We start from the raw sequence: 19,405 nt of genomic DNA on the forward strand, positions 1-19,405 counted from the left end.
TAATATGTCTGAATAGGTTCCTTTGGTGCACTTTGGGGCAATTTTCTTTGAATTAGAAGTACTATCTGAAAGCATTTGTTGTTGTTGGCAGACCTGTCGATGTTTCCCTGTGATTGTACCCTGGTGTGGTTCAGTCTAGAATGTTTGATCTAATTGCTCAGAACATTAATAACACTGGGTTTTCTTTTAAATTGCCGAAATTTCATTAAATTTTATGAGTGGGTGTATGGAATTAAGCTCCCAGAGTGCCCAATTTGGCTGGCAGTACAACAGTCGACGTGAGGCTTCGAGACGTCAACTCTTTCCCGTGTTCGGTTTGGGAATAGTACTAGGAGCAATTTGATCTTGTGAGGTTAAGATTTTGGGAAAAAAGCAAATCATTATACCACATTATTCATTACCATAGGAACTCTGCAAAAAAATGTTATACCCACACTGAAGTTTTTTATCCCCTCTTTGCATAAACTGTTGCAGGAAAAGGTGCAGCAAGCAAGTGCACGGGAAGCTCTCATGGGTTGCAACACAACTATTGCCAGATGACCCGATTGTCTCTTGTAAAGTAGAAGCATAAAACACCAGAAATACATAGCAGATTGGGCGGCAACTTGACCTTATAGTGTATAAAATCATGAGGGGCAGAGATGGGGTGAGTGCCCTCCCTGTTTTAGGAAAGATGTCATTAAGCTGGAAAGAGTGCAGAGAAGATTCACGAGAATGTTGCCAGGACTCGAGGGCCTGAGTTATAGGGAAAGGTTGGGCAGGCTAGGACTTCATTTCTTGGAGTGTAAGAGACTGAGAGGTGATCTTATAGAGGTGTATAAAATTGTGAGGGACATAGATAGGGTGAATGTACACAGTCTTTTTTTTTCCCGGAGAAAGGGATGCAAATCTGGAAGGCACAGGTTTAAGGTGAGAAGGGAAAGGTTTAAAAGGGACCTGAGAGGTAACTTCATGCATAAGGTGGTGTGTACATAAAACTAATTGCCGGAGGAAGTGGTTGAGGCAGGTACAATAACAACATTTAAAAAATGGTTGTACCGTAGGCATGGTAGTGTAGCGGTTAGTGTAATGCTTTACAACGCCAGTGACCCGGGTTCAATTCCGGCTGCTGTCTGTAAGGAGTTTGTACGTTCTCCCCGTGTCTGCGTGGGTTTCCTCCGGGTGCTCCGGTTTCCTCCCACATTCCAAAGACGTACAAGTTAGGAGCTGTGGGCATGCTATGTTGGCGCCGGAAGAGTGGCCGACACTTGTGGACTGCCCCCCAGCACATTCTCAGTAACGCAAAAAGACCCATTTCACTGTGTGTTTCGATATACATGTAACTAATAAAGATATTTTATCTTATGTACATAGATAAGAATTGTTTAGAGGGATATGGGCCAAACCTGGGCAACTGGGATTAACTTAGATGGGCATCTTGGTTGGCATGGATGAGTTGGGCTGAAGGACCTGTTTCCATGCTGTATGATTCGATAACCATGGAAAGAGAAACAGAGATAATGTTTCAGGTTGAAGACCCTTCATCAGAACTAGGAAAGCAGAAAAACAAGTTAGTTTTAAGTTGCAGAGAGTGTGGGGGCCCGCACTACTGTGTTGTTCCTCAACTCTCGGGAGGACATTTTCTTATTAACCCAGGAGAATGAAGGGTCAGGTCGTTGGTATGATACACAGAGATGGAGTAGGAAGAATGTTGAGACCATTTAAATTAGAGACTGGAATTCCAAAAGGTGGAATGCAAAGACCTGGGGATATTTGTGCAGAGTTCATTGAAAGTGACAGAGCAGACTGAGAAAGTGGTTTAAAAAAAAGCAGATGAGATCCAAGGCTTTCTAAACAGAGGCACAGAATGCAGGAGCAAGAAAGTCATGATAGACAATAGACAATAGGAGCAGAAGTAGACCATTCGGCCCTTCGAGTCTGCACCGCCATTTTGAGATCATGGCTGATCCTCGACAATCAATATCCTGTTCCTGCCTTGTCCCCATATCCCTTGATTCCCCTATCTATAAGAAACCTATCTAGCTCCTTCTTGAAAGTGCCCAGAGAATTGGCCTCCACTGCCCTCTGAGGCAGTGCATTCCACAAATTCACAACCCTCTGGGAGAAGAAGTTTTTCCTTACCTCTGTCCTAAATGGCCTAGCCCTTATTCTTAAATCATGCCCCCTGGTCCTGGACTTCCCCAACATCTGGAACATATTTCCTGTCTCTATCTTGTCCAATCCCTTAATAATCCTGTATGTTTCAATCAGATCCCCTCTCAATCTTCTCAATTCCAGCGTGTACAATCCCAGTCTCTCCAACCTCTCAGCATAAGACAGTCCCGACATCCCCAGAATTAACCTCGTAAACCTACGCTGCACGCCCTCTATAGCCAGGATATCCTTCCTTAACCCTGGAGACCAAAACTGTACGCAATACTCCAGGAGTGGTCTCACCAGGGCCCTGTACAAATGCAAAAGAATCTCTTTGCTTTTGTACTCAATTCCCCTTGTAATACAGGCCAACATTCCATTAGCCTTCATCACTGCCTGCTGCACTTGATGAACAAGGACTCCTAGATCCCTTTGTATTTCCCCCTTACCTAACCCCACACCATTCAGATAATAATCCGCCCTCCTGTTCCTGCTCCCAAAGTGGATAACCTCACACTTATCCACATTAAACTTCATCTGCCAAGTATCTGCCCACTTACCCAACCTATCCAAATCACTTTGAATTCTCCTAACTTCCTCTACACATGTCGCACTGCCACCCAACTTTGTATCATCAGCAAACTTGCTAATGTTATTCACAATGCCTTCATCTAAATCATCAACATAGATCGTAAACAGCTGCGGTTCCAGCACCGAGCCCTGTGGCACCCCACTAGTCACGGCCTGCCATTCTGAGAAACATCCATTCACCCCTACCCTTTGTTTCCTATCCGCCAACCAGTTTTCTATCCATGTTAATACCCGCCCCCCAATTCCATGAGCCCTAATTTTACCCACCAATCTCCTATGCGGCACTTTATCAAATGCCTTCTGAAAGTCGAGGTATACAACATCCACTGAATCTCCCTTGTCTATTTTCCTGGTTACATCCTCAAAAAACTCCAGTAGATTAGTCAAGCATGATTTTCCCTTAGTAAATGCATGTTGACTCGACTCAATCCTATCATTGCTATCCAAATATGCCGCTATTTCATCCTTAATAATGGACTCTAGCATCTTCCCCACCACAGATGTTAGGCTAACTGGACGATAGTTCCTCGTTTTCTCCCTCCCTCCTTTCTTAAAAAGTGGGATAACATTAGCCATTCTCCAATCCTTAGGAACTGACCCCGAATCTAAGGAACATCGGAAAATGATCACCAATGCATCCACAATTTCTAGAGCCGCCTCCTTTAGTACCCTGGGATGCAGACCTTCTGGACCTGGGGATTTGTCAGTCTTCAGCCCCATTAGTCTACCCATCACCATTTCTTTCCTAATGTCAATCCACTTCAGTTCCTCTGTCACCCTCTGCCTTTTGTCCATCCTTACCTCTGGGAGATTTCTTATGTCTTCCCCCGTGAAGACAGATCCAAAGTACTTATTAAATTCGACTGCCATCTCCCTGTTTCCCGTAATAATTTCACCCGATTCGGTCTTCAAGGGCCCAACATTGTTCCTAACTAACTTCTTTCCCTTCATATACCTAAAAAAGCTTTTGCTATCCTCCTTAATATTCCTGGCTAGCTTGCCTTCGTACCTCATTTTTTCTTCCTGAATTACCTTTTTAGTTAAATTCTGCTGCACCTTAAAAATTTCCCAATCTTCTATCTTCCCACTCAGCTTGGCTCTGCCATACTTCTTCCTTTTTAACACAATGCTATCTCTGGCTTCCTTTGTCAGCCACGGTGGCCCCTTTCCCCTCTTTGAGTCTTTCCTTCTCTGGGGAATAAACTGATCCTGCACCTTGTGCATTATTCCCAAGAATACCTGCCATTGCTGTTCCACTGACAATTCTGCTAGGATGCCGCCCAGTCAACTTTAGCCAGCTCCTCCCTCATGGCTCCATAGTCTCCTTTGTTCAACTGCAAAATTGACCCTTCTGATTTGCCCTTTTCCCTCTCCAATTGCAGATAAAAACTTATCATGTTATGGTCACTACCTCCCAATGGCTCCTTTACTTCGAGTTCTCTTATCAAATCCTGCTCATTACACAGCACTAAGTCCAGAATAGCCCTCTCCCTGGTCGGCTCTCGTACCAGCTGCTCCAAGAATGCATCCCGGAGGCACTCTATAAACTCCCTTTCCTGGGGTCCAGTACCAGCCTGATTTTCCCAGTCCACTTGCATATTGAAATCCCCCATAACTACTGAGACATTACCCTTGCCACATGCCAACATTAACTCACTATTCAGCTTGTACCCAATATCCATGCCACCATTCGGAGGCCTGTAGATAACACCCATTAGGGTCTTTTTGCCCTTACAGTTCCCACAGTTGAAGCTTTATCAACCACAGTTTTGGCCACAGTAGAGTATTGCGTCCAGTTCCAGGCACCACTCTTGAGGAATAATGTTACAGCTCTGGAGAATCTGCGGAAGGAATTTACCGAAAGAATTCCAGGGATTAGTTATGCAGATAAACTGAAGAAGCTGGAAGACTGGAATGTGGGGGAGAATAAAACGGGATTTGTGAAAGACTAGTGGGAATGGGTGTTTGATGGTCAGAGTGGACTTGGTGGGCTGAAGGGCCTGTGTGATTCTATGACTCTAAACTGGGGTTGACCTCCTCGGAACAGAGGAGACTGTGAAGAGATGTGATGGAGGAGTTACAAGCCATGATAGGTGGAGGCAGGTGGAGAGGAACTGTTCCCATTGGTGGGGTGCTCAAAAAGTCAGGGGACGTGGAGTGAAGGTAGTTGGCAAAAGAGTCATAGAGTGGACCTTCAGCCCACTGTCCATGCTGACCTTCAACCACCCAGTTGCACTCATCCTATGTTAATCCCATTTGTTAGTCTCCCCACATTCCCATCAATATTCTACCACTCACCCATACACTAGGGCAATTTACAGCGGCCAATTCACCTTCCAACTCACACGTCCATGGGACGGGGGAGGAAACCGGAGCACCCAGTGGACAACCCACACAGTCATAGGAAGAACGTGCAAACTCCACACAGGCAGTGCCGGAGGTCAGGATCGAACCCAGGTCTCTGGCGCTGTGAGGCAATAGCTCTCCACTATGTTGCCTGCAGTGGAGACAGGTTCAGCTGTAGTGTTTAGAAGGAAGCCGGATGAGGACCTGAAGGGAAAGACTTGTCAGGGCTGTCCAGAGAAGGCAGGTGAGTGCGATGACCCGGATTGCTGTTAAATAGGGCTAGTATGGAGTTGATAGCCAAATGGCCTCATTTGTTGTGATCACAGTTGTGGGTTAGAGGACGTTATGCTTGGATTTTGACTGGTAGTTTATGTTAGGGCATTTGTCTTCACAGTAACACCAGCAGACTTGAGGTGTTGGATATTACATGTGGTCGACAAGTGTGCTGTGTCACCTTTGTCAAGTGCTTTCCAGATCATAATTGTACTGTCCCACCTCTGTGGCCAGTGTATCACTGAAAGCTAAAAACATTTTGGCCACCAACTGTTGACCAGAGGTGGAGCCTAGAAATGCAATGGGGATGTGAGAACAGTGTGTGTCTTGGATACAGTTGGCCTGTGTTGTGACCTGGGCTTGTTCTGTTCCCTTTTGTTACAGGGTGATATCCAGCAGCTACTGATGTCACCAGATCCCAAGGCAGCCTACACCTACTGCGATCGTTACATCCCTGACTGCGACTCCCTTCTACCCTACGCCCTGCAGGCTCTGCTGCCTTCTTACGATGATGAGGTGGGTACACTCGATTTATTGCCTCAACTCCATTTCTCTCTGGTTAATCCTTCCAGGAATCAGGTGACGTTGGACAATCAACCCCACTTCTTTGAAGTGCCATGGTTTTGACTTTTGGATAAAGGTCAGTCTCGTCCAGGGTCTCCTTCAGTGGAGCCTCCTGTGCAGAGTCTCAGATGGAGTCATACAGTATTGAAACAGGTTGTCAACCCACCAAGTCCACACCGACCATCACAAGGTCACAAGACAAGGGAGCAGAAGCAGGCCATTCGGCCCATCGAGTCTGCTCCAAGGAAAAGGGAAAAAAGAAAAAGAAATGAGAAATTGGGGGGGGTGGTGGGGTGCATATGCAAAAAAAAACCACACTATTCTAACCCCAATTTCTGGCCTTATTCCCATATCCCTTGATACCCCGACTATTTAGATATCTGTCTATCTCTTCCTTAAATGCCTCCAATGAGCTGGCCTCCACTGCTGTACCTGGCAAGGAATTCCACAAATTCACCACCCTCTGGCTAAAGAAATTTCTCCTCATCTCTGTTTTAAACCTGTACCCTCTAATTCTACGATTGTGCCCTCTGGTCCTGGACTCACCCACCAAGGGAAACAGCCTAGCCACATCTACTCTGTCCAGTCTTCTCAACATTTTAAATGTCTCTATGAGGTCCCCTCTCATTCTTCTGTACTCCAGTGAGTACAGTCCAAGAGCCGACAAACGCTCATCACATGTAAGCCCTTTCATTCCAGGAATCATCCTTGTAAATCTCCTCTGAACCCTCTCCAACATCAGCACATCTTTCCTAAGATATGGGGCCCAAAACTGCGCACAGTATTCCAAATGAGGCCTCACTAGTGCCCTGAAGAGCCTCATCAACACTTCCTTACTTTTATACAGTATACCTCTCGAAATGAATGCCAACATAGCATTCGCTTTCTTTACCACCGATCCGACCTGGTGGTTAACCTTTAAGGTATCCTGCACGAGTACCCCCAAGTCCCTTTGGACTTCTGTACTTTGAATTTTCTCTCCTTCTAGATAATAATCTGCCCGTTTATTTCTGTTTCCAAAGTGTACAACTGCACATTTCTCAACACTGAATCTCATCTGCCATTTCCTTGCCCATTCTCCTAAACTATCTAGGTCTCTCTGCAACCTTCCTGTCTCCTCAATACTCCCTACTCCTCCACCTATCTTGGTGTCATCCGCAAACTTAGCCACAAAACCATTTACTCCATCATCCAAATCGTTAATGTACAAGGTAAAAAGAAGCAGTCCCAACGCCGACCCCTGCAGAACACCATTAGTAACCGGTAGCCAACCAGAACAAGATCCTTTTATTCCCACCCTTTGATTCCTGCCAACCAGCCAATGCTCCACCCATTCTGTTATCTTACCTGTAATTCCATGACCTCTCATCTTGTTAATCAGTGTCTTATGCGGCACCTTGTCGAAGGCCTTTTGAAAGTCTAAATACACAACATCTACTGCCTCTCCCTTATCCACCCTACCGTCAATCATCCATTTACACCAATCCTACGCTCATCCGATTTTTTTTTTAATTCTCCCCACCTTCTCATCAACTCCCCCAAGATGAGATTGTCTGTACAAGATTCTACAGGATTCTCTGTAGCTGTGACACTTTACTCTGTACTGTTATTGTTTTTACCTGTACTACCTCGATGCACTCTGTACTAACTCAATGTAACTGCACTGTGTAATGAATTGACCTGTACGATCAGTATGCAAGACAAGGTTTTCACTGTACCTCGGTACAAGTGACAATAATAAACCAATACCAATACCAAGATTCTACCATTCACCCATACACCAGGGGCAATGTACAATGGCCAGTTAATTTACCAATGTTCACATCTTTTGGATATTGGAGGAAACAGGAGCACTGGGAGAAATCAGGGAGAACGTGCAAACTCCACACCAGATGAAGGGCCTCGACCCGAAACGTCGACTGTTTATCTCCCTCCATAGATGCTGCCTGACCTGCTGAGTTTCTCTAGCACTTTTGCTCCAGATTCCAGCATCTGCAGAACCTCTTGTGACTCCACAGCAGAGGTCAGGATTGAACCCAGGTCGCTGGAGCTGTGAGGCAGTAGCTCTGCGAGCTGCATCACTGTATTATTTGGATCCCCAGCAGCATTAAGTAACCACACCAACAGAAGGAAGACGTGTTAAGTAGAAAAGCCATTTAGTATTTAGAAATAGTTAGAAACCCGGTTACCTGTTGGATCACCTCCTGGGGAAATTCCCATATTGTTCCCTGTGTTGTTCACGGTCCAGTAATCATTTTGTCCCTCTTCACCGCCCCACCCCCAGCATCCCTTTAACAAGGAGCTTGGGCATTAATGATCTGTCTGCAGCTCCCAATCAATCAGGAGGTGGTACTCATCGGGTCACTGCAAGTTAAGCAAGTGAGGCAGCTGTCAGCTTAGAGCTGGTGTGTCAATTGAAGTGTTTGACCTCTGACCCAGCTAAGGAATGGGGGCTGGCGGTTGACTTGTGCTCACATACTCTCTCTCCCACTCTCTCTCTCCCACTCTCTCTCTCTCTCTCTCTCTCTCTCTCTCTCTCTCTCTTGCTCTCGCTCTCCCTCTCTCTCACTGCCTCCTCCCCCTCCCCCTCCCCACCTCCCCCTCCCCTTCCCCCTCCCTCTCACCCTTTCTCCCTCTCACCATCTTTCTCTCCTTCTCTCCCCCTCCCTCCCCTTTCCTCTCTTTCTCCCTCCCCTCCCCCTCTCCCCTCCCTACCCCCTCCTACCCCTTCTCTCTCACTCCCTCTCCCCCCTCCTCTCACTGTCCCTCTCTCCTTGTTCGTCACCCTCCCCTCCCTCCCCCTTCCCCTCCCCCTTCCCCACCCCTTCCCCTCCCTCTCCCCCACCCCTTCCCCTCCCTCTCCATCCCCTGCACTCTCCCTCTGTCTTCCTCTCACCCTCTCCCCCCTTCCTTCCGCTCCCCTCTCTCCCTTTCCCTATCCCTCCCCCTCCCCTTTCTACCTACCTCTCTCCGAATCCCCCCCTTCCCCCCCCTCTCTCTCACTCTCTCTCACTCTCCACCCCTCCTCCCCTCCTCTCCCCCCCACCATCCCTGGTGCTGCAGTGAGGCTAGATGAGCACTTTTCATTATTTCCAAACTTCGGGACCCAGAGATGCCCTCCACAGTGGTTATCATTAAACTGCTATCTGATTTTGCGTCCAGACGACCTTAACCTGCTGGGCAATACAGAAGTGAGACCCTCAGTCTGCCCGGGAGCTGAATTTGCCTGATCCTGGATCAGTTTTACATCAAGGGTTCCTAATGTCAACCATTATCTACCCTCTACATTAGCCCGGGATTGCCAGCCCTGGAGTTGTCATCACACAACCTCATCTGCCCCACCCATTTACCACCACTGGTTGCCCAACACATCCATCCTCACTGGCACCCACCTTTGTATACCCATCAGCTGTATATGGTCAGCCTCTGGCCCATCCCCGATTGTCAACCTTTTCCCCTTTGGCATTTTTAGAACATATATCAAAAAGTGTTCAAAGAAAATGGAAATTGAAATAGATTTATTCCAAGTGCTACCTGATGCTTGTTCTTCAGCGAGCTGTCCTCAGAGTTGAGACTTGGAGATCAGCCTTCAATATTGGTGGCACAATCATGGAATGTTACCATCACGAGAATGGCCAGGAGTCAGGGTGGTCATGTCAGTGTAATGGACAGTGGATGAGCATTTAGCACTCCCTTATAGTATGGAAACAGGCCTATCGGCCCATCGAGTCTGCACCGACCATCAAGCACCATTTACACTCACCCAACATTAATTCCATTTTATTCTCTCCAAACAGCTTCTATCCTGCTGTTATTAGACTCTTGAATGGGCCTCTCATACACTAAAAATGAACCCTTGATCTCCCAATCTACCTCATCGTAGCCCTTGACCTTATTTGCTTAACTGCATTGCACTTTTCTGTAGCTGCTGCACTATATTCTGTATTCTGCATTCTGCTTTCCTTTCACTACATTGATGGAATTATGTTTGGCATGATCTGTCTGGATGGCACGCAAACAAAGGCTTTTCGCTCTATCTCGGTGCACATGACAGTAATCTTAATGTTAACCAATTTCCGTCAACTCCTCCCAGATTCTACCACTCACCTACACACTAAGGTCAAATTACAGTAGCCAGTTAACTTACCAACCCGCATGTCTTTTGGATGTGGGAGGAAGCCGGAACAGCTGGGGAAAACCCACACTGTCGCAGGGAGGACATGCAAACTCCACACAAACAGCCCCGAGGTCAGGATTGAACCTGGGTCCCTGGAGCTGTGATGCAGCAGCTCCACTGGTTGTGCTACTGTGCTGCCCCATTCTTTCAGGGTCTTGGTTATATATCGGTCTCCCTTCCTGGAAAAATGACAAGTATTTTTATTGTTTGGTTGTAGCAAGAATAGTGATTATCTCCCACTAGTGCTCGAGTTAAACAGTAGGTGAGGTACTTGGACTTGAATTTGTTTGAAACTGTTCCAGGGACATCTCACTCCATCACACTCAGGGCTCAAGGCGACTCCAACCTTTTGGGTTTGGTGACTGCAGCCCTTGTTTGAGCTCCAAGGATTTGACACAAAGAGGCACGTTGAGATGAGCCCTTCACTTGTACTTGACCAGTCAGACAACTGGTTAATTCTTAAAGGCAAGGAGGCCAAAACTGGTGAATGCTGCATGTGACTTAACCTGTTCTGACCCCACTGGTCTCGGTATTAACTGTTTGTGTCAATCAGCCCACCCACCAAAATATTCCACCCTCAAACATGGATAGCTTATATTGGAGCATGTCAATTATAAGGAGAGACGAGATGTTTTCCCAGGAGCGGAGGAGGCTGTGACAAGATAGAGCTATGTACAATTATGAGGGAGGTAGACAGGGTGGATGGTAAGATTCTGTTTCCCATGGTGGGGTTGTCTAACACAAGAGAGCATAGTCCTAAGGTGAGAGGTGGGATGTTGAGAGGGGATCCAAGAGGAAATTTTTTCACACAGGGAGAGGTTGGAATCTGGAATGTGCTGCTTGAGGAGGTGGTTGAGGGAGACATTCTCACACTTGTCCAGACAAGTATTTGTATTGCCAAGGCATATAAGGCTACAAACCTAATACAGGGCGACGTGGTAGCGTAGCGGTTAGTGTAACGCTATTACAGTGCCAGCGACCCGGGTTCAATTCCGGCTGCTGTCTGTAAAGAGTTTGTACGTTCTCCCTGTGTCCGCGTAGGTTTCCTCTGGGTGCTCTGGTTTCCTCCCACATTCCAAAGACGTACGGGTTAGGAAGTTGTGGGCGTGCTATGTCGGCGCCGGAAGCGTGGCGACACTTGCGGGCTGCCCCCAGAACACTCTACGCAAAAGATGCATTTCACTGTGTGTTTCGATGTATATGTGACTAATAAAGATATCTTACCTTATCTAAGACCAATGGTCAGTGTGGATGTGGTTGGCTAAAGGGCTTGTATCTGTGCTGTACGACTCTGTGACTCTCTTTACCTGACCTGGGCCTGAACATAGTCATAAAACAAAGCCTGGACAAGGTGGGCCATTGTCGCCGCTTCACAGGCACATGTGGTCAGTTGGCTAAAGCTTTTAATTTCTATACATCATGCCCAGCATATCCTTGAGGAACAGCCTCTCATCTTCTGAGAGGGTGCGTTACAACCCTTGGAATATAATATTGAGTTTAATAATTTCAAATAACCCTACTTTCTTCACAGATGTACCTTTGTTTTCATCTGTTATGCTTCGATTTATCAGGGTATCATTTTGTTACAGCAGCTGTTTTTAAAGTAATTGTTGAATTGACAACTTTGGTCTGCACCCTTTCACAGGCATTCCCCCTGTTTTCCCCACCTCACCCTCTCTGTAACTTAAAACACATTTGTCTTCTCATTTTTCCAGTTTTGACCCAAAACCGTGACTCTGTTTCTTTCCCCACAGATGCTAACCAACCTATTGAGCATCTCCCGAATTCTCTGTTTTAGCTTCTACTGCCAATCCTTGGTTTCCTGGTGAACCGTTACTGGTTTTACTTTCCCACTACCTATCCAGGTGTGCGCACACCTTGCTTTATTGGAATGTTTCAGTCAAAGGGAGACTTGCAGGATCATCCCAGAGAATTGTGCTTTTCTCTGTGTGTGTGTGCACATGTGCGCACGCGCGTGTGTGTGTGTGTGCGCGCACACGCGCGCATCTGTGTAACCTGCATTTTTGTTCTAGGCTTGCCAGGTTAAAGTGTGAAGCTTGGATAAGTAAACAAAGTGGCGGAACAGTGAACAGAATTCAACGTAACTTGTAATGGGAGCTCAGTCTGAATTGGCAAATCTTTCCCTTCCATTCCATCGTTGGCATTATCAGTTTCAACTCTTTCCCTTGATGTTTCTTCTCTTATCTGGCATTCCTGTGACTTCTGTTTCTCATCTTGCTAGAAATTATCTGATTTTCCCCACGCCTCTCTCCATTCTCCCTCAAAACCCTACCTCCTCACCCACTCCCTCATCAATTTGTCTCCGGTGGTGAAGGGGTAATCATTCCTAGCTTCTTCACCAGACACTCACCTTATACGCTTCCCAATCTTCAGCTCCTCAAGTCCACCTCGTCTTATCCCAACTCTCACCAAATCCCGTTGTCCCATCCTGGCTTTGTGTGCTGATCCTTGGCCCGATGATGATTCAGTGTCTCCTCCTTGTGTTTCTCAGCCCTCCCTGGCTGTGTCACCTTCTTCAACCACACAACCCAACGAGATCTCTCCCATTCTGAATTAATGTTGGGCTGACTTTAATTGCCCTCACAATTGGTGCCTTCAACTACCAAGGCCCTAAGCTCTGGAATTGTCTTCTCAAATCCCCTCAAAACCTCCCGTCTGCCACTCTTTGAACCTACCACTTTGACCAAATTTACTTGCCAAATGGGTTTGTTGGCCTCTCACCAGCTGGCTGGCAGTACTTCTGTGTTTAAAGTTTCCCCACCCCACCAGTAATTTGTTCCTGTTTTTGTTTCAGTGTCAAGCACTGTTGACTCCATGGGCACACTTTGTTGATGCAGGGCGTGCCAGGGTACACGGTCAGTTGAGACTGTTACTTTGCACAACAGTGTTGAATTTCCCAGTGCCAAGTATGGTGCAGTGTCAGGCAAATTTCCCTTACAAAGAAGATTATCAGCTCCCATTGGCTATACTAATAGATTCTCCTTAAGGTATTTTTTGTCTTGAACAACTTTTCCACGTCAAGTGGACCTGGACAACTTCCATCTATGGGCTGAGAAATGTCAAGTAACATTCATGCCATAAAAGTGTCTGGCACTGACTGTCTCCAAGAGTCTAACTGTTGATACTCGACAGTCAATGCATTACCACAAATTCCCACACTGTTAATATTCTGGGAGGCTACCATCGACCTGAAACTGCACTGGACCAGCCACAGTTAACACCTCGTTGACAACACCAGGCTAGAGACTGGGTGCCTTGCAGTGAGTAACTCACTCCCTGACTCCACAAAGCCATTATAATATCTATAAGGTACAAGTCCGAAGTGTGTCGGAATACTCCCTACTTGCCTGCAGCTCTAACAACTCTCAGGAAGCTCGACATCACCCAGTCCACTGATCGATACCCCACCGCCACAATAGCATTCATTACCCCTCCACCAGGGACTCACCTAGGCTGCTCCAACATTATCTGCCAACCTGGAGACTCTGCCACCAAGATGGACAAGGGCAGCAGATTTATGGGAACACCACCACTTGTAGGTTCCCCACCAAGTTGTGCATCATCCTGACCTGGAAATATATTGCAGGTACTTCACCATCACTGAGCCTAAGTCCTGGTACTCCCTCCCCAACAGCACTGCGGGAGCACCTTCACCAGAGGAACTGCAGCACTTCAAGAAGGCGGCTCACCACTACCTTCTCAATTAGTGCAGGGCAATAAATGTTCTCCTAGCAAACTCCACAACCTGAAAAATTAATAAATAATGAAAGTCTTCCAACACCACCAGCAGGTGACCCAACCCCACTTATCTCCAATAATTTTTAATAGGGGAATAAATATATTTTGAATCTGTTTTTAAGAGTTTTCTTCCCATTTTTTTTTCTCAGGATAACTCTTCCTGGAAGAGGATAGTTCTCTCTGGTATTTCCCAATACCTCAACTCCTGTGATGGTCTCAAACCAGTGGAGATCCAGTGGAGGTTGATCTCCTTACTGATGAAGGACGCATCCTTGACCCTAACAAATAATCCGCAGGAGGAACTCAGCAAGTTCCTCCGGCAGATCGTGTGTGGCTCCAGATTCCAGCATCTGTTGTCTCTTGTGTCACCACTGTCCTTCCCCCCTTTTCTCTCCCCTTACCTCCATGATCCTCTCCCTATCAACACCCACCCCTCTCTCACAATCTCTGTGGCACCTCCTTGGCTTCAGATTCTCTTTCTCGCTGCTTTTTACAGACAACGACCTCTCGACCCCGCCACAAAAAAAGGAAGAGGGACCGCAAGCGCTCTAAAAAGAAGGGCAAGGGCAGAAAGAGATCGAAAAAAAATCGCAAAAGGAAGAAGAAAGATCGGGCCGCTCGGCAAAAGATAGAAACTTTTGGGGTTAGGGAACAGGTAGATGAAGCAAACCCACCGAGCTCCTCCTTAGGGCAATGTAGGAGGAGCTTCGATGACTGACACGTGTGATTCTGCTAACTTAACCCAGGCTTGCTGAGCTCTACAAAGCCCTGTTCACATTACATTCCCGACACCATGTCCTGACCACCATTTCCAAGTCTCTGCACGGGATGCCAATTGGTCAAAATGGAAGGGAAGGTGAGGAGAAATCAATTGTTAGTGCAGTGCTTCATTTATTAGAGGGGGAATGCTTATATTGATCCCAAAGGTGGGTTAAGGATCTGGAGATGTGAGTTCAAATCCCACCACATGAAATTGGGAGTGTAAATCTCATTAAATTAGTGAGAAATAACTGATCACATCACTGGACTAGGGCAAATAAAATTCTGTTGGGTTCACCAAAGTCCTTTAGGAAAGGAAACTTCCTCTCTTTGCCTAGTCTGGCCAACCCATGACTCAAGAACCATGTCAGTGCGGTTGAGTCATTATTGCCCTATGAAAAGGACCAGCCAATCACTCAGTTGAAGGGGGCAATTAAGGTTGAACAACAAATGCTGGCATTGTCAACAGTTCCCTGTGAAGAGTAAGACTGATTTGAAATCAAGTTATTGGCTGGCAATCTTCTGAATTGGGAGTTCGTTTCTGGAGCCCAATTGCTTGTTGGAATCCTGTGTTGAGATTGCTAATGTGTCCACATCCCTGAAATGCTCATGCTAAATTTTTTAACTCCCTATGAGCCTCCACAATTTTGGTTTGGCATTGGGCTATTTCAGGCACAGATTGCCCCATTGTGTGGCAGGATGGCACAGCAGGTAGTGCTGCTGGCTCACAGCTCCAGGGACTGGGGTTCAATCCTGACCTCAGGCACGGAGTTTGCCTATTCTCTCTGTGACTGCATGAGTTTCCACCTGGTGTTCTGGTTTCCTCCCTCATTCCAAAGACATGCTGGTAAGTTAATGGGCCACTGCAAATTGTCCCTCAATGTAGGTTAATGGCACAAAGTATCAAAGAGGAGTTGATGGGTATCATGAGAGAGAATCAGTTGCAGGGGTACAGGAGAATGAGGCAGGTAATGGGATTGGTGGGATTGTTCTCTAGGGAGATGGTATGGACCTGATGGGCTTAATGGCCTCCTTTTGTGTCATTATAACAGCCTAAATTGCCAGGTATAAACCCATCACTCAAGGCTTGACTGCGGCAACATCCCCATCTCTTTCGCTGTAAATATTCATTCCCTTGTCACAACTCTGTCAAAGAATGTGGGGAGGGGGCAACTAAAGGAAGCTGAGAAGGAGAGGAAGCCTTCACGCCCTCCTCAAAGCCTTTCTGCAATCTATTAGACCATCAATGATCTTAATTTTAAATGCCTTTAATATCTTTAATCCACAAAAAATTTAAAGCTCTCAGTCTTGATGTGTTTAAACCCACCATCTCTTTAGGGAAGAGAATTCCAGACTGCTGAGGGAAATCTGTCTTGGGAGAAGATGTTGAGAGTCATTGAGTAAACTTGGTACAGTAATAGGCCCTTCAGCCCAAGTCATCCATTCTAACCAAGGTGTCCACCTAAGGTAGTCACATTTGCCTGCGTTTGGCCTATATCCCTCTAAACCTTTCCTGTCCAACTGATTTCTTTTAAGATTACTGGATACAAGTATTGGCTGCTCTAAGGGGGTGGAGGATGGGAGGGCAGGTGTACAACGGTGTCTGAAAGTGAGCTTAGAGCTCAGGTGGTGACCCTGCCCTCCCTCACTGAGTGACTCCCTGGGAACCTGTAAGTAAATTCTCCTCAGAAGTGGATTAATTGTCGAAATTTGGGAAGAGTGCTTCCCTCTCCAGGCAGTTTTTGGCCTTGGTAAGATTGCATCAAATCCCCTCCTCCCCACCATTCTCCTTCCTTCACTGCTCCTGCCCCTCGCCCCCACCCCATGCGACAGTTTTAATGCAATTTGAATGGGGTTTGAAGAGCTTATTTGTTGCAAATGGATTAACGCATTACTGAGACGTTGCTGATCATTGGAATGCACGCTTCACAGCTGTAACTGAAAGCGATAATTCAGCTTTTTACATTTCAATTGCTAGACTTTAACCTCACGCATTACTTTAAGTCTCTTTCGAGCTTCATCACCAGCTTAGATTTGTTTAAATGCTGTCTCATTGGTGAATTATTTATTTCATTTGGAGGAACTTACAAGTAGAAACAAAAGTGGAAGACATCTCCCTGACTTTGAAGCTTGTGGTAGACTGTCATTGGGTTGTTGACTAGTTGAGAACACAGCCCACCCCGCTCATCTCCCCTCCTCATCTACCCCCCACCCCCACCTACCTCACTCCCTTCCTCCCACGATAGTGTGGCATGTGGTAAAATGGAGGTGATAGAGACTTCCTTCACATGGGGCTTAAGCCCGCAACCCATTGGGTGAACTGGAAGGCTCATTGATCCAATCTCATCATTCCTTACAAACTGATTCAAGAAGTAATGTTGACGAGGAAGGGGGGCAAGTTGTTTGGCCTGACTTAGAGTGAGAGTTTCGGGGGGTGGGGGATGACTTCCATCAGTTGAGGTGAAAGCAAAAAGGTCAGGACGCCAAAGGATTTGAAAATCCCTGTATCAGAAAAGCAAAGTAAATGAAGAATGATTGAGGTTTCCAATCTTAAAGGATTTGGGTCATTACCACATGTCATGGTAAGCGGGAAGCTTGTAAAGGCTTTTGGCATTACTCAGAAGGTAACTAAAAGAAATTTGATCCAACCTCCAACTTCCTCACCCTGAGTTTCCTGCCTGAGGCCTTGCCAAGACTGGTGGATCCTAAATAACTCTGCTGCTGCATTGAGACTAATTGACTAGCATTGATCAGATGTCCAGACGTGCCTTGGCGGAGGTTACCTTTCTGCTCCTGAAGTTACAGCCAGGCTAGGCCGCATGGAGGAGTATTTTCTGCTGCCTAACTCCTTTGCTTTTCCACACCTTTCTCAGGATACTGAGCCTGATCCAGTGGAAGAAGTGGAGAACGTCTACGATTATTTTCTCGGTCCGGAATACTACACGGATTTTGAAGCGGCCATCTACAACGCCTCTGCTGCTGCTAGTGTCGTAGAGGAAAATGTCACAAATGTTGAGGTAAGCTCTGCTGTAACACTGTCTTTAGAATTAAGGAGCAGGTTTTCTTTAACCTCTAGGTATCACTCGTGAACAATGCAGTGTCATGAGATGACAACCTGACCAGACCTGCCTAAGACAATTCAAACGAGGTCCTCAGACGTATATCGAAACACATAGTGAAATGAGTCTTTTTGCATTCAAATGTCAGACGTACATATATATGTTCATTCCTATGAATGGGAGAACTAGTTTCCTCTCTCTCTCCACTTTTAGCAATTGTTCTTTCTTATCAGTCTTGTGTTCTTTTGATTCCATTCATTACAATACCGTGGAGGTATGGTTACCACGTTGGGTGACTTTTAAATGGATTTTCTGACAAAATTGACTTATGGATGTCTGTGAAAAAGGAACCCATTCGTTACCCTGTCTGTTAGCAAGGCTTGGAGTGTTACACAGTCGTTGGGAGGATCCAATTTTCTTTCCGTTCCCTCTCCCCTGCCGTACTGAAGATGTTTCTGTAATTGCGAAGGGGTGGATTGTCCTGGATCCAGTCCAAGGATTCATACTTTCCACACACACCCGCCACCCGCCACCTGTCCCCACCCCCTCCCCCACGCCATCAGACCCTGGATAGGGTGGGTCGGCTGTGCTGACCCTGCCTACTTGAGAATCCACTTGAGAGGTGAACTGGGCCACAAGGAGTGACCAGCCCTCAGCTGGGATTCTGACTGCCCCTGGATTGATACGTTGGCTTTCTGTCGTTGTCTCAGTTCAAATAAGCTTGTGTAATTCCAAAAAAAGGTGTTCTTAATCATATTTATAAAACATCTTAGAAACTAATGATGAAATAATAAAAACGAGAAGTAACAATCTTGCCTTCTTGCTTGGGGTTGTTGATCCCATTAAAATTAATACATACATGAGCATTAATCTGAATACATTGTACGTCAGAGGTAACGTCCAGCTCATCTCGGACATCCACATTTCAATAGGCAGGTGTGTAATTCGGAAGTGAGCTGGACAGCGAGGATAAGATTGCTGGCATTTCTCTGTGGAATCACCAGCAGGAGATGAGAAAGACCCCAGCCTGAAATGTTATGCTCCCATAATCGGAACCTCTTCGGCTTTGTGTTTTTCCAGCAGCAATGAAGAACACAAAGGGAACTCTGTGCAAACCATGGGTTACCTGTCCAACTCACTGGCTGTTGAGTGACAGTGTTGAAGTCCCAGTGGAGAATTAGCAACAACAGCCTCTTGGATTGCAATGCCTTGGATAAAGGGATGAAAAACACGATGATGCTGGAGGAAATCAGCAGGCCAGGTAGCATCCGTGGAGAAAAGCAGGCAGTCAAGAAGGGTCCTGACCTGAAACGTTGACCGCCTGCTTTTCTCCACGGATGCTGCCTGGCCTGCTGAGTTCCTCCAGCATCATTGTGTTTTTCATCTAGATTCCAGCATCTGCAGTCCTTTGTTTTTCTTGGATAATGGGCTGGCTGGTGCTGGTATAGACAACGCTGAAATTGACAGTTGGTTTACTGGGAAGATCCAACTTTGTTCAGCTGGTCATAGATGTATCTCCAAAATCGCTAGACTGAAAATAAGAAACTTGTATTTCTGAAACCCCTTAGAGATATCCCAAACATTTAACAGTGAATGAATTGCTTTGGGAAGTGCAGTTACTGTTGCAATCTTGGAAAAAAATACAATTGGCCGACTGTGCTGGCAATTGATTGGGGAGTTTTGTAATACTTTATTTGTTCACTCAAGATATAGGTATCACTGGCAATGCCAGCATTTATTGTCC

General features: G+C 46.3%; 1 protein-coding gene across 2 annotated transcripts in view; it reads left to right on the plus strand.

Moving 5' to 3' along the window:
* Positions 1–19,405, plus strand: part of LOC127584886 (collagen alpha-1(XI) chain-like) — a 327,113-nt gene that overhangs the window by 94,215 nt on the left and 213,493 nt on the right. Inside the window, exons 5-7 of one of the 2 annotated variants that reach the window (XM_052041855.1) lie at positions 5,728–5,859; positions 14,340–14,498; positions 17,476–17,619. In XM_052041855.1, the coding sequence (XP_051897815.1) occupies positions 5,728–5,859; positions 14,340–14,498; positions 17,476–17,619 (435 nt within the window). The remainder of the gene's footprint in view (positions 1–5,727; positions 5,860–14,339; positions 14,499–17,475; positions 17,620–19,405) is intronic. The other variant, XM_052041856.1, reaches the window with a different exon arrangement.

This window comes from Pristis pectinata, chromosome 31, assembly GCF_009764475.1.
Source record: "Pristis pectinata isolate sPriPec2 chromosome 31, sPriPec2.1.pri, whole genome shotgun sequence".
Lineage (NCBI taxonomy): Eukaryota > Metazoa > Chordata > Chondrichthyes > Rhinopristiformes > Pristidae > Pristis > Pristis pectinata.